The 20,021-nt window shown below is 41.1% G+C and overlaps 1 protein-coding gene across 19 annotated transcripts in view; it reads left to right on the top strand.

Annotated features, from left to right (window-relative positions):
- Positions 1–20,021, top strand: part of ADARB1 (adenosine deaminase RNA specific B1) — a 158,630-nt gene that overhangs the window by 132,477 nt on the left and 6,132 nt on the right. For 16 of the 19 annotated variants that reach the window (XM_034948038.3, XM_063601269.1, XM_055105332.2 and 13 more), the window contains one exon: positions 19,195–19,373. In XM_034948038.3, coding sequence (XP_034803929.1) covers positions 19,195–19,373 — 179 coding nt within the window. The remainder of the gene's footprint in view (positions 1–19,194; positions 19,374–20,021) is intronic. The other 3 variants (XM_063601275.1, XM_063601274.1, XM_063601279.1) reach the window with 1 other exon arrangement.

Genomic DNA, 20,021 nt, shown 5'->3' on the forward strand with positions numbered 1-20,021 from the left:
TAGCCATTCATAGAAGAATTGATGGGTTCACACCTGTCATCCCAACACTTTGGGAGGCCAAGGCTAGTGGATTGCTTGAGCCCAGAAGTTCAAGACCAGCCTGAGAAAAATGGCAAAACCCCATCTCTACAAAAAATACAAAAAAATCAGCCAGATGAGATGGGGCACGCCTGTGGTCACAGCTACTTGGGAGGCTGAGGTGGGAGGATCACCTGAGCCCAGGAGGTCAAGGTTGCAGTGAGCCAAGATTGTACCACTGCACTCCAGCCTGGACAACAGAGTGAGACCCTGTCTTTAAAAAAAAGAAAGAAAGAAAGAAAGAAATGAAAAATGAAAAGAATGAAATTATGACTGGGCTGGGCACCTGTCTGTTTTCCTCTCACTCAGGCACTGTATTCATTCCTGTCTCAGCAGCAGAGACTCAACAGACACTGAAAATTATGTCAGCATTGGCTTTCCCAGACTAACCCTGAGCCAGGTCTCCGGGACGTTTACGCTGTCTTAGAGCCACCAGGGTGTCCACAGTGGTGAGCTGCCTAGAGCCTGCCCTGGGCTCCCTGGAGAGGCCCTGTTGGCTCCGAGAGATGGTGACAGGTGGAACCAGGGGTGCCAATGGCAGGCAGAGGCTGTCTCCCTGGTGTCTGCACCTACCCTCGATTCCCTTCATTGCTGGTTTTCTTTTTTCTTTTTTTAGAATTTCAGTGGCTAACAGTAAAGTGAACAGGAGCTTTTGAATTCAAAGGTCCTAACTTCTAAGCTCACCTTTATTTAAAAGGACACAGTTAAGGTATTTTTATCTTTTTAAACATATAATTTTACTACTTTTTTAAAAGCTCAAAACTAAAACCATAATCCTAACCTGAAACACGTTTATTTTGGGGTGTGTGTGTGCTTGTGTTTGTGCTGCCTTGTTTTCTAGTGCCTGGCAACTAGCACGCCTTTAATTTGAGGAAAAGCAGTGTGGAATTTTATTTGAAAGCATGCCTATCAGAGCACATGAAGGAGGCAGGGATGGGGAAAAACAGTTGTCTTTAATTAAATTTTACAGCTCCATAACTTAACCATTGTGTTTTAAGAAAAACAAAATAGACAGATAAAACTTGATGGTAGGTAGGTTGAAATTGTAGCATCAATGTCTTTTGAAGTATTTTGTTGTGTATTGGTGTGTGAATTTCTCATGATTCAGAAAATTTCCCTCTTTGCTCTCTATTTTCTGTACTTGAGCAAAGAGTGCTTTAATTTTAGCTGTCACTCATCTTTTAAATGCATAGATACTTAAAACATTGCGTGTGGAATATGGGACACATAGGTGATACTCAAAAATAGTTGTTAATTAGGGCCTTGTTGAATAGTGCTGTCTAAGCAATATCTCATCCGTAACTAAAATCTGCAAAGACAGAATCATTTTGCTAAAGAAATTTTCTAAGATATTGAAAGTAGAGCTCATTTATAAAAGTCAGTGTATTTTTATCATATTTCACTTATGTGAAAAGCATCTATATCTGTTAAAAGACCTTGAAAGATAGTGTCTGCAAGATAGAGACTTCAAAGTTACTGATGCTGCTGTTTATCCTTTCCTCCTCAATATCTTCTCTGGTCTTTTTTTTTTTTTTTGAGACAGAGTCTTGCTCTATTGCCCAGGCTGGAGTGCAGTGGCGTGATCTTGGCTCACTGCAGCCTCCACTTCCCAGGTTCAAGCAATTGTCCTGCCTCAGCCTCCCAAGTAGCTGGGATTACAGGCATGTGCCACCACACCCAGCTAATTTTTGTATTTTTAGTAGAGACGGGGTTTCACCATATTGACCAGGCTGCTCTTGAATTCCTGACCTCAGGTGATCTGTCCACCTCGGCCTCTCAAAGTGCTAGGATTACAGGCATGAGCCAACGTGCCTGGCCTCCATTATCTCTAATCTTGATAGCCTAAAGCACATTACCAAACCCCTCCCCTGGTCCCCGCTGCAGGGGGCTGTGCCGAGCTGATTCAGCAGCAGCAGAGAGAGCCTGGGTTGGAGCCATGAGGCTGCCCCTGCGTCAGCTGTGCCTCCTTGGAAGCTTCTGTGTCTCGGGTTCTTCATACGCCCAGTGGCAGGGATGGACCAGGCACCCCTTGCAATCCTTCTGGACAAATGTGCCACTGTCCTATGAAAATAAAAGGACACCACTCAAGCTCCAGGAGGCAGAACCTTAACTCAAATCTGAGCCAATAAACAATGTCACTCTAGCACCAAAGTCTATTTCAAAATGCAAACTATTTGAAATATCTTATTTTTGGTAAATGCTTTATTTTGGAAATGGGTTTTTGTTGTTGTTTCCCTGAAGAGAGTTCAGATCAGCAAAGCAAGTAGCTTTGGAGAAGACACCTTTAGACGAGAGCTCCTGTGAATCAGCAGGCTAGCGTAGCAGGACATTAGGTGAGCCACAGGGTGGAGCAGGACGGGAGGGCAGAGGCTTCTGCTTCAGAATTGAAGTCGAAGGCAAGTAATGCTGTGGCTGTTACTGGAGACAAAAGGAACCAAATAAGAAAAATCTGGAGAGGCAAATGTTGATGTCTTAATAGATTTGGGAGGTCACACTCTTTAAAAATGGGTCCCAAAGCAAAGCTCTCAAAACTTCATTAAAAGAAAAGTCTTACATTTGACAAGTGACCTGGACAGAGGAGCTACCAGGACATTGGCCCCCTTGCTGTGCATCTGCACTGTGCCTCACAGCTCACGTCGTGTTTGTTACACTTTGTCACCTCACATTTTATTATAAAGGTCATTCCCGTGTTAAAAAGAGAGCGAGGTATGACGGCGCCTAGTGAATTGTAGTGTCTTTAGGGAGGAACAAAAATGGACATAAATGAATACAAAGAAAAGATTACCTGAAACTGGGAGCAAATCAAAGTAAAAATGTAGGGATAGGGTGTTGCTTTCTTTTAAAAAGATAATGCTGTCAGGATTAAAGTGAGAAGAATTTAATTTTCATTTCAGCCTGAACACTAGTTTTACTTTCAGAAAGGTTCTTGGTGCCAAGCTGTGACACTTTTGCCTTTGTGGGTATACACACTTGGTACCCTTGCTTAGCACTGTGGAAGCGGAAGTCTCTCGAGCTTTCTCAGACTTTCTCTCAAATGAGTTTCACATCCAGCACTTGCAAGTTTCAGGACAATTCCAGCTTCTTATTTACGTCCATTGATCTCCTGAGTGTGAGCTCCTCAACTGGCCCAGTTTGTTGTCCAAGGCTCACTAAGATAAACCAAGAAGAAGGAGCAGGGTGCCCAAATGCCCCATGCAATGGCTCTGGGGACCTTGTTGACAGACAGCCTGCTCCGGGGTTGGCGGACAAGGCTTCCTATCCTGCTGGTTTTCATGTTGAATGTTGGCACGAAACGTTAACAAACAAGGCTACATGATGGGGTAGGGTCCTCGTGAAGAGCTTACATTTAGGTGTCTCTGGGAGGACAGCACAGGGACCCAAGGGGGCTGGCAGCAGGCCCAGGTGTGTGGCAGGAAGAAGGCAGGTGCCTGCCGAGCTGCTGTCCACCCGAGACCATTTGACATTATGGGCAGGAAGAGCAAGGGAAGCTGGTTTAATGAGGCCCTGGCTGGAGTGAGAGAGAAGGAACATCACTGTGAGAGTGTGGAAAGTGTGTGTGTGTATGTGTGCGTGTGAGTGTGTGAGTGCGTGTGTGTGTGAGTGCATGTGAGCGTGTGTGCGTGTGAGTGCGTGTGTGCGCGTATGAGTATGTGTGCATGTGTGTGCGTGCACGTGAGTGTATGAGAGTGTGCCTGTGTGTGTGTGTGTGTGTGTGTGTATGCGTATTCTCCAGGTAAGAGCAGGCACCGGGGTTGTGGGAAAGAGATGTCAGTAATGTGAGTTTCCTCCTTGCCCTGGTTTCTAGGAGGAGTGAACGTGCCATGAGTCATTGTAGAAGAGAACGACCACCAAGCTTGGCTCCAAGTACAGAATCATTCTTTTCATCTGACAATTTTTCTTTCCATTTTACTTTCTGTTTTCCTCCCCTTTGCTTTTGCTGGACCGATTAAATTGTCTTTCCCCTTTCTTCCGACTGGTGGGAAGTTCTAAATCTTATTTCTATTCTGACCAGTGGTTACCCCAATTTTTTAAAACAAATATGTTTAAATCACTTTGAAAAAATGTTGGCATCAAGAATTAATATTTGTAAAGATCCAAACTTGGGAAAAGCTGAAATATTGGGCTCATTTTTATTCCACACTCTTCCCATCCTCATCTTCCTAGATTCTGATGACATCATCTTGAGTTTTAGAAACTCATTTTATCGTGCTTTTTTTTTAAAAGCCTTTCGTAATGAGTCACATAGCCTCATGATCAACAATTGTTTAGACGAAGACGTAAGAGCTCCTGGTTTCTCTTCTAACCAGTTTTCTGTAGCCAGTGCCCGTGCCCTTAACTCCACATCCAGATTTATTTTTCACTTTGCTGGAATATATCCTTAATTGGGGTGACAGGGTGATTTCTTGGTTGGTTGTTTTTGTTTGGTTTTTGGAGAAAAGTCCTGTGTGGGTGGGGCCCTGGATCTTGATGTTACCTGGCCCTTGTCTGTGCGCCAGGTGGGCTGGGGACTGTGGATGTCTGGGCTCTGCCCTACCCCAAGGACACGTCAAGACCTCCATGCCACCCCTCCATGGTCACCCTTTGTCACAGAGCCAGTTTGAGTTTCTTTCCTTTCTAGAAGGTACCTCCTTGTTTTCTCTCCTGTAGCGTTACATTTATCTATTTTCCCTAAAATTCAGGAATTTCAACAGATCAAGCCTAGGTGTGTGGCTAGTTTGTTTGAGTTTCTTTCCTACTTACTACCCTGAACCCTCTGATCTGGATTGTTGAGTCTTCACTTCTGAGAAGTTTCCTTCTGTCCTGTCACTTCTGCTAGAAGCATCTTCTCTGCCCTCTCTGTTGTCCCTGAAAATGCTGCTGAGCAGAACTCACAGGCCTGTGACCAGTGTCTCTCCTCTCATCTGATGTGCTTTTTTGACTGTACTGCATTCTAAGAGAATGCCTGACTTCTCTGTCACCATCTCAGGAGTGAACTGTTTTCCCCGCAGAGCAGGCTCCCCGGGAGCTCATGCCTGGCCCACTTCCCTGCACCACGGCCGCCACACGGCTCCGTCTCTCGCTCTAGTTCTCCTTTCTGGGAGAGTGACTCCATTTGGGGCTCGTCATCTCTGTTGGGTTTTCAGTGGCTGCATTTGGGGTTCCTCATGTCTGTTGGGTTTTCAGTTCTCCTTTTGCATACTGAGAGAACAACTTTCTAGTGATTGGAACTGTCTAGAAAAGTTTCCTGAAAGGAATTGGGCTCCCCTGACTGGAAGTGTTCAGGTTGGAATTGGATGGACACTGTTGTTATGGACACGGTGATAGGGGATCTGGCTGAAAGGATTAATCCACGTGATCTCCAGGTGTCTTCTAAACTCAAGATCCTACGGAGTGCAGTTTGCTTGTTTTTAAATTCTCTGTGCAGATGACTGTAATGGTACAGAACAGTTACCTATTGTATCAATGACACTTTTGAAGGTTTTTAAAAATAATAATAGTTATACTTCACTGACTGCCGTCCTCAGGCCATCTCCTGGGCATGCATGTGCTCAAGTCAGGAGCCAGATTCTTACATGCTTCCCTGAATCCACGCCGCAGCCCTGTGGGCCGGGCCTGCCGTCACCCTTCACAGTGGAAGCAGCCGCAGCCGGCAGACACCACGGGGCTTGCAGCTCACAGCCATATTCCACTGTCCATAGGACAAGTACAGCTTGAACCCACATCCCACCTTTCACCACCCCAAGCCTTGCCTCCCATGGACGAAGATAGTGCACGAGAGTACCTTGGGGCTCCCCCAGGAGCTGCTTCAGGAAAAGGAGGAGCTGGCAGGATCACTGTGAGCCTCTCAGCCCCACTCCCCCGGCTGCTCCCCTTCATCCACATCCAGTTAGCATCTCCTGCCCATGTAGCTCTCTGGACATGAGCCCACCTCACTCAGGACCACAGCTCTGAGGCTCCTTCCACAGCTGGTGTTTTAAAACCCTGAGGTCTCCTTTGAGAAAGGACTGTTATGTGGCCAGAGGTACTCTGTGTAAAGCCCTCAGCACCTGGCTGGGGTTAGTGGACAACCAGGACAAGGCACTTCCGAGCTGGCAGAGAAAGCCTGAGAGCAGCCCTGGGGAGTGGGCTGGAAGGGTCAGGAGAACCCAGCCATCTTGCTCTGTACGGATTCTAATGGCTTGTGTTTATTTCTCTGTCAGCTCAAGGGCTGCCCTTAAGACTATCACAATGAAAGGCTCAAAGGTGCTCTGCTCTCAGCTTAAATGGCAGGTTGGTATTGGACCCAGAGGGGCTCAGAGGCTCCCTCCTGTGTTGCATGGCCTGTATCATCCTCACTGGGGGTGCTGTGCACAGTTTTCCTTATACTGTAACTTATGCCCAGGTCTTGACTCTTTCTTATTTGCAGAATAAAGGCCACTTTCAGTCGAGATTGTAAGTACACATTTTCCTTGATCCACTAATGAATGTCTGATAGTTTCTATAACATGAACCCACAATAACCCTAAAATATCCATTAATCATTATGTATATTATTCATTTTTGATTACCCTACTATATGAGGAACCTATTGGAAAATACCTTTAGGGTAGAAATAAGAAAAAACATCAATGCCAGCTCTTCTGAGTTTTTTAATTGTAGCAGTTATTAGGCCAATTCACAGTTTCTCTGTATTTTTGCTTTAAAAGTTCTGATTCAGCACACTTAATTTACAACAACAGAGGGATTCTTGTTACCAGCCAAGTTGTTCTTACTTTTATTGGTTTCTGTACCGTGGCCTGGGATTAACTCATTACCCTAGTTCCCTCTTTGCAGGCTGGAAAGATAAGCATCTCACTCACGTCAGCCCCCACACTGCACTGGCCTCAGGGACTCGTAGACGTACGCACTTATGACCATTTAGGGGCTTTCTGCCCCAGAAAAAGCATATGGTTAGTATTGGAAGCTCGGGCTATTTTCTTTTTGCCTTGTTTCCTCCATTTTTGTTTCAAGATGGGACTTGATTTAACTTAAAATATAAAAAATATTTTGTACTATTGGGATCTTATATTTTTTGTTAATCATTTAGTTTTAGTGAAAAATATTGTAATTCTAAGGTTTAAGTATCATTCAACAGTAATCCTTTATTTTGATGAGAAGTAGTGGAATTGCAAAGGAAGATAATATAAGCGTTATCCATTTGTTTATGAAAGATTCAATTCCATTATGGTCAGAGATTCCCCAGCAGTTTAAATGGACACCCTCTCTTCTAGCCATTCCCCCGCAAAAGAAATCCTTCCTGATTCTGTCTGCTTGAAGGGTGTGACCTTGAACATGCTCCTGGGGCTGCTGCCTCTACAGAGTGACAGCTCAGGGACCTGCAGGAACTCAGAACATGCAGGCAGGTGCTGGAGGTAGGGCAGGTGTGCTGGTAACACGGATGACCTCAGTTCCACTGGCAAAACTGTGCCACAGGAGAAACCTGAGCGTGTGGTAAAAACCACCCCAGCAGCAATCAGTAAATGCAGGAACAGTGACCTCAGGAAGACATGAGGCTCCTACCAGTGCCTGTGATGAGGCCAGCCCAGCCCTGTGTGTGGTTAGGGCACACCTGACCACCCCGACAACCAGGGAAGGACGGTGTTGGAGCTCTGAGTTCTTGGCGTGAGGACATGATCTTGGCTGATTGTTTTCCTTCAGACCTTCTGCAGAATTGAATGCACATCAAAGAAACAAGCAGAAGAAACCATGCCAGCTACTTGTATTGAATAAAAGTATTTTACTTACAAACTTGGATTATCAAACTTATGAGGAAAATAACACAAAAGAGAAAGATCTATATGAGAAAACAGAACAACTGAGAGAAAGAAACAATTTAGAAAACAAGAGAAGTAATGATAAATCTTATTAGTATGTTATTTAGTAAGTGCTGAAATCAAATATTAATTTGAAGGTCTAGAAAATATTCAGTATTTTTTGAGTGTGCAGTGGGCATGGTTCTGGGTGTTGGGATTTTGCAGTGAACAGGACAAACAAAACCTCTTCCTCATGGAGCTTTTGCTCTGATGAGGGCAGGGGGATGGTGAAGTCAGATAAGTCTCAGATAACTTGGAACAGAAAGGCAGAATTATGAGAAAAGCCTTCAGAGATGTGGCAAGTTATTCAGAAGGCCCAATGTTTATTTAATAGCATTTCAAAAATAGGAAGTAGGGAGGAGGAAATAACAGAAGAAAATTCCTCAGTACAGAGGAAAACACAAATATTGGAATTAAGTGTATGCACTGAGTACTGAGCAGGATTAATGAGAAAAGTCTACGCCCAGCACATCCCGTTGCAGTTTCAGAACACCAAGGACAAAGAGAAGATCCTAAAAGCTTCTAAGTTAGCTGCAATACGTTACAGATTCATATAACCCTTATCAGGACACCGGAAGTCAGAACGGAGTGATGAGATGACTTTCTGGTTCTAAAGAGAAAATATTTTTATTGTAGAATTTCCTACCCAACCAAATGTTAATCAAGCATTGGGACAAAGTGATAATTTTTAGATAGTCAAGGATTCAGAGGACATACACTTTTGGAGGAAACAAAATGACTTGAGGATACTCTAGCAAAATGAAAAAGACATCTAAGAAAGAGAAAACTTGAATTTAAGAAAGAATACCTTATAAATCCAAAGTACAATTGAAAAGGATAATTCACAGCAAGCTTGAAAAGTAATTTCCAAATTAAAAGAGAGATTCATATTAGACAACACTAAAAAGAATGTTTTTAGAAGAAGGTGAATTTATTTTTAATGAATAGCCTAACTGAGAAGTGGAATGCTCTGAATGGTAGGGTGAAAGCAAACACTTCTTTTGTGGACAAAAAAAAAAGAAGGTAAAGGAGAGTGGAAACTCCAGGGAACATAAAAAAGCTATTCAGGAAAGGAATGGCTCAGACATGAAGCAAACAAAACTAAGGCATGATTTTGAACAATTCTTGAGAAGCAAAACAAAGAGACTCCAGTATAAGTTTGTGCTTGGAGGGGTGTACTGAGGAGCACAGGCTTGGTGGTGGTGTCAGCACTGTTTCTCCTGCAAAGTCTGTCACTTTTGAAATGTTAAAAAAGCAAAAATTTGTCTAATTATTAGATCAGACAAGAAACCAGAACTTAAAGTACTGACTATTTAGAATACACATATCAAAAATGGTGAATTGGAGCCCCACTTACCCTTAGGAGATCATGGCCTTAAATGAATAGAAAAAAATAAGTGAACTAAGCCTTTCTTTTCCAAAATTGGGAGGGAAAGCACAACAAAGCTAAAGAGGAAATACAGGAAGAAGGAAGGAAATAGAAGTGAGACAGAGAGGGGGACGAGGAAGGAAATGAATGATACAGGAAAGAGGAAAAAAGATTAAGATTAGTAAAACTGGCCAGGCGTGGTGGCTCACATCTGTAATCCCAGCACATTGCGGGGCTGAGGCAGGCGGATCACCTGAGGTCAGGATTTCAAGACCAGCCTGGCCAACATGGTGAAACCCCATCTCTACCAAAAATACAAAAATTAGCTGGGCATGATGGCGGGAGCCTGTAATCCCAGCTACTCAGGAGGCTGAGGCAGGAGAATTGCTTGAACCCAGGAGGGGAGGTTGCAGTGAGCCAAGATCGTGCCACTGCACTTCAGCCTGCCATCTCAAAAGAAAAAAAAAAAATAGTAAAACTAAGAGGGACATTGACTTCAAAGAACAGTAAAACAGATCTACCACTGCCAGGGCTATCTAATCTAATATCAGATAAAACAAAAGTAACGAAGTGGAAATTGAGGGATATCTGCAGATGTGGAGGAGGGTACAGTCCCACTCCTCATTGCAGTTTCCCTCTCCAGGAGGCCAACCAAGGTCGGAAAATACTATAGCACTTAGAGAGAAAGAGCACATTCACATAATTTTGACTACAGTATATTCTTGTAATTGTTCTATTTTAATATTACTTATTGTTGTCAATCTCTTATTCCTATTTATAAATTAAACTTTATCATAGGTGTATATGTATAGAAAGAAAACATAGTTATTTAGGATTTGGTACTATCTGTGGTTTCAGGCATCCAGTGGGGGTCCTGGAATGTATCAAGATTTCAAAAGAATTCTTTGTTCAACTCCGATACCGATACTTATAAATTTGAAACTGTCAACAGCAACAAAGAAAAAATAAGAAGATGTAAATTATCAAAGTTAACCCAAAAAGAAATACAATATATAGCAAAGGAAATTTCCAGAGAAGACATTGAAAAGGATGAAATTGGAAACCATCATTCTCAGTAAACTATCGCAAGAACAAAAAACCAAACACCGCATATTCTCACTCATAGGTGGGAATTGAACAATGAGATCACATGGACACAGGAAGGGGAACATCACACTATGGGGACTGTGGTGGGGAGGGGGGAGTGGGGAGGGATAGCATCGGGAGATATACCTAATGCTAGATGACGAGTTAGTGGGTGCAGCGCACCAGCATGGCACATGTATACATATGTAACTAACCTGCACAATGTGCACATGTACCCTAAAACTTAAAGTATAATAAAAAAATAAAATAAAATAATAATTAAAAAAAAAAAAAAAGAAAAGGTTGTCCACAAATTACCTTCCAACAAATTCACAGATGGTTTAATCTGTCTATCAAAGAACATGTAATTCTGCCTCTCTATAAACTTTCCAGGCCATAGAAAAGAGCAATTGACCTAATCCAAATACCAAAACTGGACAAAACGCAAGTAAAAAGAAAAACCACAGAATTACCTATGACTATAGATGCAAGACTCCTAAATGAAATACTATAAAATCAAATTTAGCAATATGCCCAGGAACCTAAGTATAGTTTCATTTTATACCTGTTAGTATAGTTTATCCATGAGAAGGTTATCAGAAAGGATCCGTATCATCTCAGTGCTCTACAGAAGTCAGCATGTGTTCATGAATATGTATGCTCACACATGCATGTGTGTGTATACACGAAAAGAATATGCATTCAAATGGCAAAGCTCATCTAGGAAGGAAGGATTGTTTTGGGAGAGTTTAAGAATCTATAGCGTCTTTAAGAATTACTCAGCCAGGCATGGTGGCTCATACCTATAATTCCAGTGCTTTGGGAGGCTGAGATGGGAGGATCACTTGAGGCCAGGAGACCATGCTGGACAACATAGCAAGACCCTATCTGTTAAAAAAAAAAATTTAGCTGAGTGTGGTGGCATGAGCCTGTAGAGGTGAGAGGATTGCTTGAGCCCAGGAGTTCAAGGTTGCAGTGAGCTATGATCGTGCCACTGCATACCAGCCTGGATGACAGAGCAAGACCCTTTTTCTTAAAAAAAAAAAAAAAAGGGGGAAAGACTCATGAAGGATTTTTTTTTTTTTTTTTTTTGCATTTTGTTTTTTAAGACAGTGGCCAGGGTCCTGCCCAAAACCTACCCAATCAGAATCTCAGAGGTAGGATTCAATGTGCTTATTGTTTAAAGCTCATATCTGATTCTACTGAACATATCTGCTTAAGAACTACAAAATATATAGTGGCTGTCTCTGGGTTTTATAGCTTTAATTTTCTTTTCTAAGGTTTGTGTGAATTTTTGGAATTGTCCATAGTGAGCAAATGTTATTTTTTTAATGAGAACAATTTTTTTTATTTTTAAATTATCTTTAGTGTCTTTTCACAACTTTATTGAGGTATAATTGGCATATGATAAACTGCATATTTAAAGTATACAATCTGATAGATTTTGGCCTATGTTTAGGTCTGTGCAACCATCACCACAATAAAGATAATGAGTATACTTAATCCACTTCAAAATTGTCTTAGTACTCCTTCATAATCCCTCCCTCTCCCCGATCCCCATTCCCATCTCCAGTATGTACCATCTGTCTATATAGATGAGTTTGCATTTTCTGGGATTTTACATAAATGTCATCATAAGGTTTGCACCGTTTTGGTCTAGCTTATTTCACTCAGTTTAATCACTTTGAGATTGATCTATGTTGTTGGGTTTATCCATAGTTCATTCCTTTTCATTGCTAAGTAGCATTGCACTGTGTGGATAAACCACAATTTGTTTATCCCTTGAAATATTGATGGATATTTAGGTTGTCTCCAGTCTTTTAATATTATAAAGCTGCTGAGAACATTTCTGTACAAATCTTTGGGCGCTTACTTCCATTTCTCTTTAGTAGATACCTAGGAGTGGAATGGCTGAATCATAAGATAGGTGTATGTTGAACTTTTTAGAAAACTATTGACCTGTTTTCCAAAATGGTTGTACCATTTTCACATTACCACCACTAGTGTACAAGAGTTGTAGTTCTGTCACTTATATGCCAGCACGTAGTACGAACGGTTGTTTTAGACATTTTAGCAGGTGTTTAGTGATATTCCATTGTGGTTTTAATTTGCATTGCTCTGATGACTAATGAAGTTGAATGCCCTTTCACATGCTGATTTGCCATCCCTGTGCCTTCTTCAATAAACTGTTCAAAACTTATGCACATTTTTACTGAGTTGTTTAACATCTTATTACTGGGTTTTGAGAGTTATTTATATTTTCTAGATACAGATCCTTTATCAGATATATGATTTGAAAAATGCTTTCTCCCAATCAGTGGCTTATCTTTTAATTCTCTTCATAGTGTCTTACACAAACCACATAATTTTAATTTTGACAAAATCTAATTTATAGAAATTTTCTTTGATGGATCATGCTTTTGATATTATATCTAAGAAATATTTGCCTAAGTCAGTACTACAAAGATTTCTTCTTATATTCTTGGAAATTTTACAGTTGCAGTTTTTACATTTAAGACTATATTTCACTTGAGTTCATGTTTGTGTAGGGTATGAAGGATGAACTGAAGTTCATTTTTTGGCATGTAAGATATCCAGTTGATTTAGCACCATTTAGTGAAAGGTTCCTCATTTCTTCATGGAATTGCCTTTGTGCCCTTGTCAAAAATCAGCTGGCATGTATATATACATGTGGGTCTGTTTCTGGACTCTGTTGTTTGCCTTTAATCTCTTTGTCTAAAGGCCAGTATTACATTGTCATGATTACTATAGTTTTATTATAAGTTTTGAGGTCAGGTAGAGTTAGTCTTCCAACTTTGTACTTTTTCAAAGTTGTCTTGGCTGCTTAGGTCCTTTTTGTATTTCCATAGCAATTTTATAGTCCACTCATCAGTTCTACATCCTTATTGCACTGGTTAGGACCTCCAGTACAATGTTGAGTAGAAGTGATGACAGCAGACATCCTTCTCTTACATGTCATCTTGGGGGAACACATTCAGTCTTTCACCATTAGGTATGATGTTGGCTGTAGGATTTTTTATTGTTGTTTTTTGTTTTAGAGACAAGGTCTCACTCTTTCACCCAGGCTGGAGTGCAGTAACGTGATCATAGCTCATTGTAACCTGAAACTCCTGGGCCCAAGTGATCCTCCTGTCTCAGCCTCCTGAGTAGCTGGGACTACAGGTGCATGCCACCATGCCTGGTTCATTTTTAAATTTTTTATAGAGACAGTGTCTTCCTATGTTGCCCAGATTGGTCTTGAACTCCTGGCCTCAAGCAACCCGCCTGCTTCAGTCTCCCAAAGTGCTGAGATTATAGGAATGATCCACCATATCTGGCTGCTGTAGGTTTTTTACAGATGTCTTTATCAGCTCAAGACATTTTTTTTCTATTTATAGCTTACTCAGCGTTTTTAATCAAGAATGTATGCTGGATTTTGTCATATGCTTTTTTTCTGCTCTTAGATGACTGTTGTCATTGCAGTGACTTGGGCCTATAGTCCCAGCTACTTGGGAACTAAGGCAGGAGGATCACTTGAGCCCTGGAGTTTGAGGCCATCCTGGGCAATGTAGTGAGACCCCATCTGAAACAACAACAACAAAAAATGAGATGAGCATTTAGTTCATTTTTCAGTTTGCTAGTGGTGACATTAAAAAAAAATTAAACCAACTTTGCATCTTGGGATAAACGTTATGTGGTTATTATGTGCTATTCTTTTTATATATTGTTGGATTCAGTTTGCTAAAATTTCATTTAGAATTTTTGTATTTATATTTGTCTGTAGGGATATTGGTCTATCATTTTAGTTTAATGTCTTTGTCAGGCATAAAATGAGTTGGGGTGCATTTCTTTCTCTTCAGTTTTCTGGAAGAGTTTGTTTGGATTTGGTATTATTTCTTTAAATATATGGTTAAATTCACCAGTGAAACCACTGGGCCTGAAGTTTGCTTTGTAAGAAAATTCTAACTACAATTTATTTTTCTATAATAGATTTAGGGCTATTCATGTTATCTGTTTTTATCTTTTTTCTTGAGTAAGCTTCAGTAATTTGTCTTTCTGGGAATTTGTCCATTTCATCTAATTTGTCTAATATATTGGCATAAAAGCATTCAGAATATTCATTTTAATATCTGTGATATCTCTAATGATATCGTCTTATCCCTTATATTGATGATTTGTATCTTCTCTTGTTTTTTTATGATCAGTCTAGCTGGAAGTTTTTCAATTCTGTTCATCTCTAAGTGCCAACTTTTAGGTTCAGTGATTTTTGTCTTTTGTTTTATATTTCAATAATTTTTACTCTGACTTTAATTATTTCTTTTTTTTCTGCTTACCTGGTGTTTCAATTGCCCATCTTTTTGTAGTTTTTTAAGGTGCTAGTTGAGGTCATTGTTTTAAGACCCTTTTTACTGCTTTTGTAGCATTTAAAAATTATGATATGTTTTCATTTTCACTTATATTAAAATACTTTGTCCCTTGGGTTATTTAGAAGTCTGCTATTTAGTTTCAAAATACTAGGGATTTTATACAGAGATCTTTCTGTTGTTGGTTTTTTAGTTTCATTTAATGACTTCAGTCCTTTTAAATTTATTAGACTTGGTTTTATGGACCAGAATATGATCTATCTTTATAAGTGTTCCACAAAACTTGAAAGAATGTGAATCTGCCACTTTGGGGTAGAGTGATCTGTAAATGTTGATTAGGCCAAGTTGTTTGATTATACTATTTATTTTCTTTTATATTCTTACCGATCTTCTACTTGGTCTATTAGTTATTGAGAGGCAGGATTGAAAATCTCTTAGTTATAATTGTACATTATCTATTTCTTCCCCTTTTTTAGAGTTTTTACTTCCTGTATTTTGTAGCTCTGTGATTAGATGCATAAAAATGTAGGATTGTTGGTTTATCTTAATAAACTGACCTCCTTTACCATTATATGATGACCCTCTTTATTTCTGGTAATAGTGTTTGTTCTGAAATTTGTTTTGAGATTAATATAACCTCCTCAACTTTCTTTTGATTAGTGTTAGCACAGTGTATCTTCTATCCCTTTATATTAAAGTACTTTATCTTAAAAATATGTTTCTTATAGACATATATTTATATATATTTATATGTTTGGATCTTGCTTCTCTCTCCCACCATGGACAATCTCTGCCTTTTCACTGAGGTACTTAGACCATTTACATTTATTGTGATTATTGATATTATTAGGTTTAAATTTCATCTTGCTACTTATTTTCTACGTGTTTCATATGTTCTTTGTTCACTTTTTCCTCATTTTCTTACTGCTTTTGCCTTAATTGGGTGTGTTTGATGATTCCATTTTGACTCCTTCTTGACTTTTGAGCTGTAACTTTTGTTAATTTGGTGGTGGTTTTTAGGGTTTATAGTATGCATTCTTACCACGATCTCCCTTCAAGTGATATTATACTACTTCACATATAGTAAAAGAACCTTACAACAGGATACTTTCGTTTTTCCATTCCCAACCTTTGTGGTATTGTTTTCAGACACTTTTGCATATGTTAAAAAAATCCACATCTTATTATTATTATTTTCATCTTAATAATTATCTTTTAAAGGAATTTAAATAATAAGAAAAAAACCTCTTGTATATTTATCCATGTAGCTATCATTTCCAGGGCTCTTCATTCTTTGTATAGATCTGGATTTCCATTTTGGTATCATTTTTTCTTCTGGCTGGAGGACTTCCTTTTACATTCCTTGTAGCACAAGTCTTCTGATGATGAATTATTTCAGCTTTGGTATGTCTGGGAAAGTATTTTGCTTTCATTTTGAAGTATATTTTGCTGTACAAATATATTTCTGCTGGAATGGCAGGGTCCTTTTTCTCCTTTAAGCACTTTAAAGACATTGCTTCCCTGACTTGTTGTTTGCGTTGTTTCCAGTAAGAAATGTGTTGTTATCTTTATTCCTCTGTGTGTTTTTTGCTCTGGGTTTGCTTAAGATTTTCTCTTAATACTAGTGTTGAACAGTTTGTTCTGTTGTGCTTTGGTATAGTTTTATTCATGTTTCTTGTGCTTGGGATTCATTGAAATTCTTTAATCCATGGGTTTGTTGGTTTCATGAAATTTGGAAATTTTTTATTCATCTTTCTTCAGATATATTTTCCGTTCCCCCTTCTCTCTCCTCACCATCATGAAATCTAATTACACATATTTCACCCTACCTAAACCTGCCCCATATCACTGATTTTCTGTTCTTTTTTTCTCTCTTTGTGTTTCATTTTTGGTAGTTTCTGTTACTGTGTCTTTAAGTTCACTAATCTTTTCTTCTGCGGTTTCTATTCTGTGGTTAGTCCCATCAAGTGTATTTTTTATCTAATACATTGTAGTTTTCCTCTCTAGAAATTTGGCTTAGGCCTTTTTATATCTTTATGTCTGTATCTTCTATATGTGAATGTCAGGCACTTTTCCATTCTCTCAGGAGGCTGTTTCCCAGCCTTGATTGAGTAACATGCCTACTCTGATCAGTGCTCCACAGGATATTCAAGGACACCCTCTGCGTATCTCCAGGGCTCACTCTGTCTGCATGTCTCTTCCTTCCGGTACTCTGTCTTATGAAATCTGGCTGACTTGGTTTCCCTTGACTCTCAATTCAGGGGATCTGCTACACTCTGCCTGGGTTCCTTACTCTGAACAGTGAACTGTCATCTGGGTTTTGATATCTCTCCAAGGGAGGGATAAATGGTCATTGAAAGCAAGTGAGCATGGTGACGGGGTGGGGGTGGCCTCCACAGGGCACGAAGTGAGTTGTACTGAGTCATCTGAGAGTGCAGTGTGCTGCTTCTGGCCAGTGGGCTTGACAGTTCAGTGTCTGGGTTCAGAATATGAGTCTGCCCATGTTCTAAGCATGTTCTAAAGATTCATATCCCAAATTAGTTTTGATTTTGGTGGCCTATAACATCCATGTGATATGAATTATCAAGCTCAATATATAAATGCAGATACATGTATTCAATTCCGAGTTATGCAAGTGTCTTTTTAAAAACTTTCAACCCTGCAGAATTAGCCTGTGATTAGTTAAGATGAGATCGTTTAAACACAGCAAGAAAATAAGTACAAGGGTACTTCAAAAAGTTCATAAAGTTAACAGATAAAAAAATGTTTAAAGATATAAACATTATTTCTCAACATAAGCTCCATCAAATTCAAGACATTTTTGTAAGTGCTGATCCTAGCCATTTAGATTGTCCCTGAAGAACTGAATGGTGGCTGGGTGCGGTGGCTCATGCCTGTAATCCCAACACTTTGGGAGGCCGAGGCGGGAGGATCATGAAGTCAGGAGATTGAGACCATCCTGGCCAACATGGTGAAACCCCATCTCTACTAAAAATACAAAAACCAGCTGGGCATGGTGGCACGCACCTGTAGTCCCAGCTACTTGGGAGGCAGAGGCAGGAGAATCGCTTGAACCCGGGAGGTGGAGGTTGCAGCGAGCCGAGATCGCGCCACACACTCCAGCCTGGCAACAAGAGTGAGACTCCGTCTCGAAAAAAAGAACTGAATGTCTTGGGAGTTTAACCATGTCAGTGCAGTCTTTCTTACATTATTAACTGAAGAAAAATTCCTTAAGCGTGCCCCTTAAGGAATTTTTGAGATTAGGAAACAAAAAGAAGTCAGAAGGAGCCAAATGAGGTGGATTTGCAACCACCATAAGGTGGACGGCTCATGATTTCCTCTCGAAACCCTCACACAGTTGCCCTTGTTTGATGAGGGGAATGAATAGGCGCTTTGTCATGGTGAAGGTCTCTGGCGAAGCTTCCCCAGGGGGGTTTCTGCTAAAGCTTTGGCTCACTTTCTTGAAACACTGTCATCATAAGCAGATATTACCATCCTTTGGCCCTCCACGTGAACCCAACAAGCAAAACGCCTTGAGCATCCCCAAAATGCTGCCATGGCCTGTGCTTTGGCCAGTCAGCCTGTGCTTTGACTGGGCCCCTTCTGCCTCTTGGTAGCCTTTTTTTTTTTTTTTTTTGGATTATGCATTTTCTTCAGGATTGTCTTTGTAAAAGCTATTTTTATCTCCTGTTTGATGTTTGTTCTTGCTTCAATTTTAGCAGAAGTCATGTAGCTCTGATAGGAGCGCTTTTCAAACAGATGTCTTAATCTTCTTAGTGCCTCAAACTAGATCCTATTCAGACATGTTTCAGCAAGTTAGTACAAGTTTATTTTGGTGCCAAAAAATTTTGAAATCCATGAGGTTTTTTCATAATAAGCATTTTCTATGAACTTTTTCAAGACTCTTGTGAACCATTTCAAGACACTTGTTAAGAATTAGGGTTTCCTATTGCATCATGGATGTCACACATGCAAAGCCACGTGACCTCAACATGCCTGGCCTCTCAGTGGCAGGGGAGCACATGCAGGCATGAGCGCCAGAGGTGGTGTGACACAGGAGCAACCCCCACCTGCACGACCTCATGGGACCCTGCATTAGTCTCAGAAGTGGCTCCCACCCATCCACCCTCAGGCTGCCAAGGTTCCTGGCTCCGTCAGTGCCAGAGTGAGAAAAGACACACTTGTCAGGAAGTCTCATGATTTCAGGTTTCTGTCAATCTTCTGCCCACCTGCCCTGTCAGACAAGTGCATACCCGTGGGTCAGTTCTGCTTTCTCAGCACTGCTCCTATTCTGGTGGCCGTGGAAGAGTGTGAGGCCACTGCCACGGCAGATGCACGCTCAAGTCTGCGTGTATTCCTCGGCAGGCAGAATTCCCCCACCACGCACTTCTGTGGCCATGTCTGAGCACAGTGTGCCGCCCCTGGCTGCTCCCTCCCTGGGGGTGAAAGCGGGCTTCACACCACCTTCCTGTGTCTTCCGTTTCAGGCATCAGCAATGCAGAAGCACGGCAGCCAGGGAAGGCCCCCAACTTCAGTGTCAACTGGACGGTAGGCGACTCCGCTATTGAGGTCATCAACGCCACGACTGGGAAGGATGAGCTGGGCCGCGCGTCCCGCCTGTGTAAGCACGCGTTGTACTGTCGCTGGATGCGTGTGCACGGCAAGGTACTGAGGCGCCCTCACCGCAATGCGCCGGCTCCACCTCCCCAATAGCTTGTCTGTCCTCACACCTACTGTTCCTTAAATTGTTTCATCATGTCATCATGCACAGCTTCCGAAAACGATCACTTGGAATGATTGTTCCTTCAGATTGTTTTAGCTTAGAAGTGTGGCCACGTCCCTGAAACCTTAATGCCATCTCAAAGGCAGCTCTTTTCCTCCCTGCTGCAGGGTAACACCCACTGCCAGGCCACCGTGTGTGGTGGAAACGTCTCTTACTCTCAGATATTGAAAGTCATTATGCAAAACGCAGGGCCAGTCACCCTGCTGTCCCCTCCTTCTCAGCAACATAAAAATTGCTTGGATTCTGATAACCCTCCAGTGGAGTTTTTAAACCTTTTGAATTAGCTGTGGGGCCCTTTTTTCCCCAGAATAAAACTATATAGTAAGTCAGGGTATTACTAGTTTGTGTGTATTCTTCAGTCAAGTAGATGGCATCTATTTATTCTGAGACCAGCATTGTGCACTGGCATGGGAGGTATAGCCAGAAGGGACAGTGCCCGGGAGGGTCCTGTTCACCAGGGGCAGCACCCAGGCCAGCTGCCACAAGTCCAAGGTCCACACAGAAGGAGTTACTGGCCGCATGAGGGAAGG

The sequence above is a fragment of the Pan paniscus genome, chromosome 22, assembly GCF_029289425.2.
Source record: "Pan paniscus chromosome 22, NHGRI_mPanPan1-v2.0_pri, whole genome shotgun sequence".
Lineage (NCBI taxonomy): Eukaryota > Metazoa > Chordata > Mammalia > Primates > Hominidae > Pan > Pan paniscus.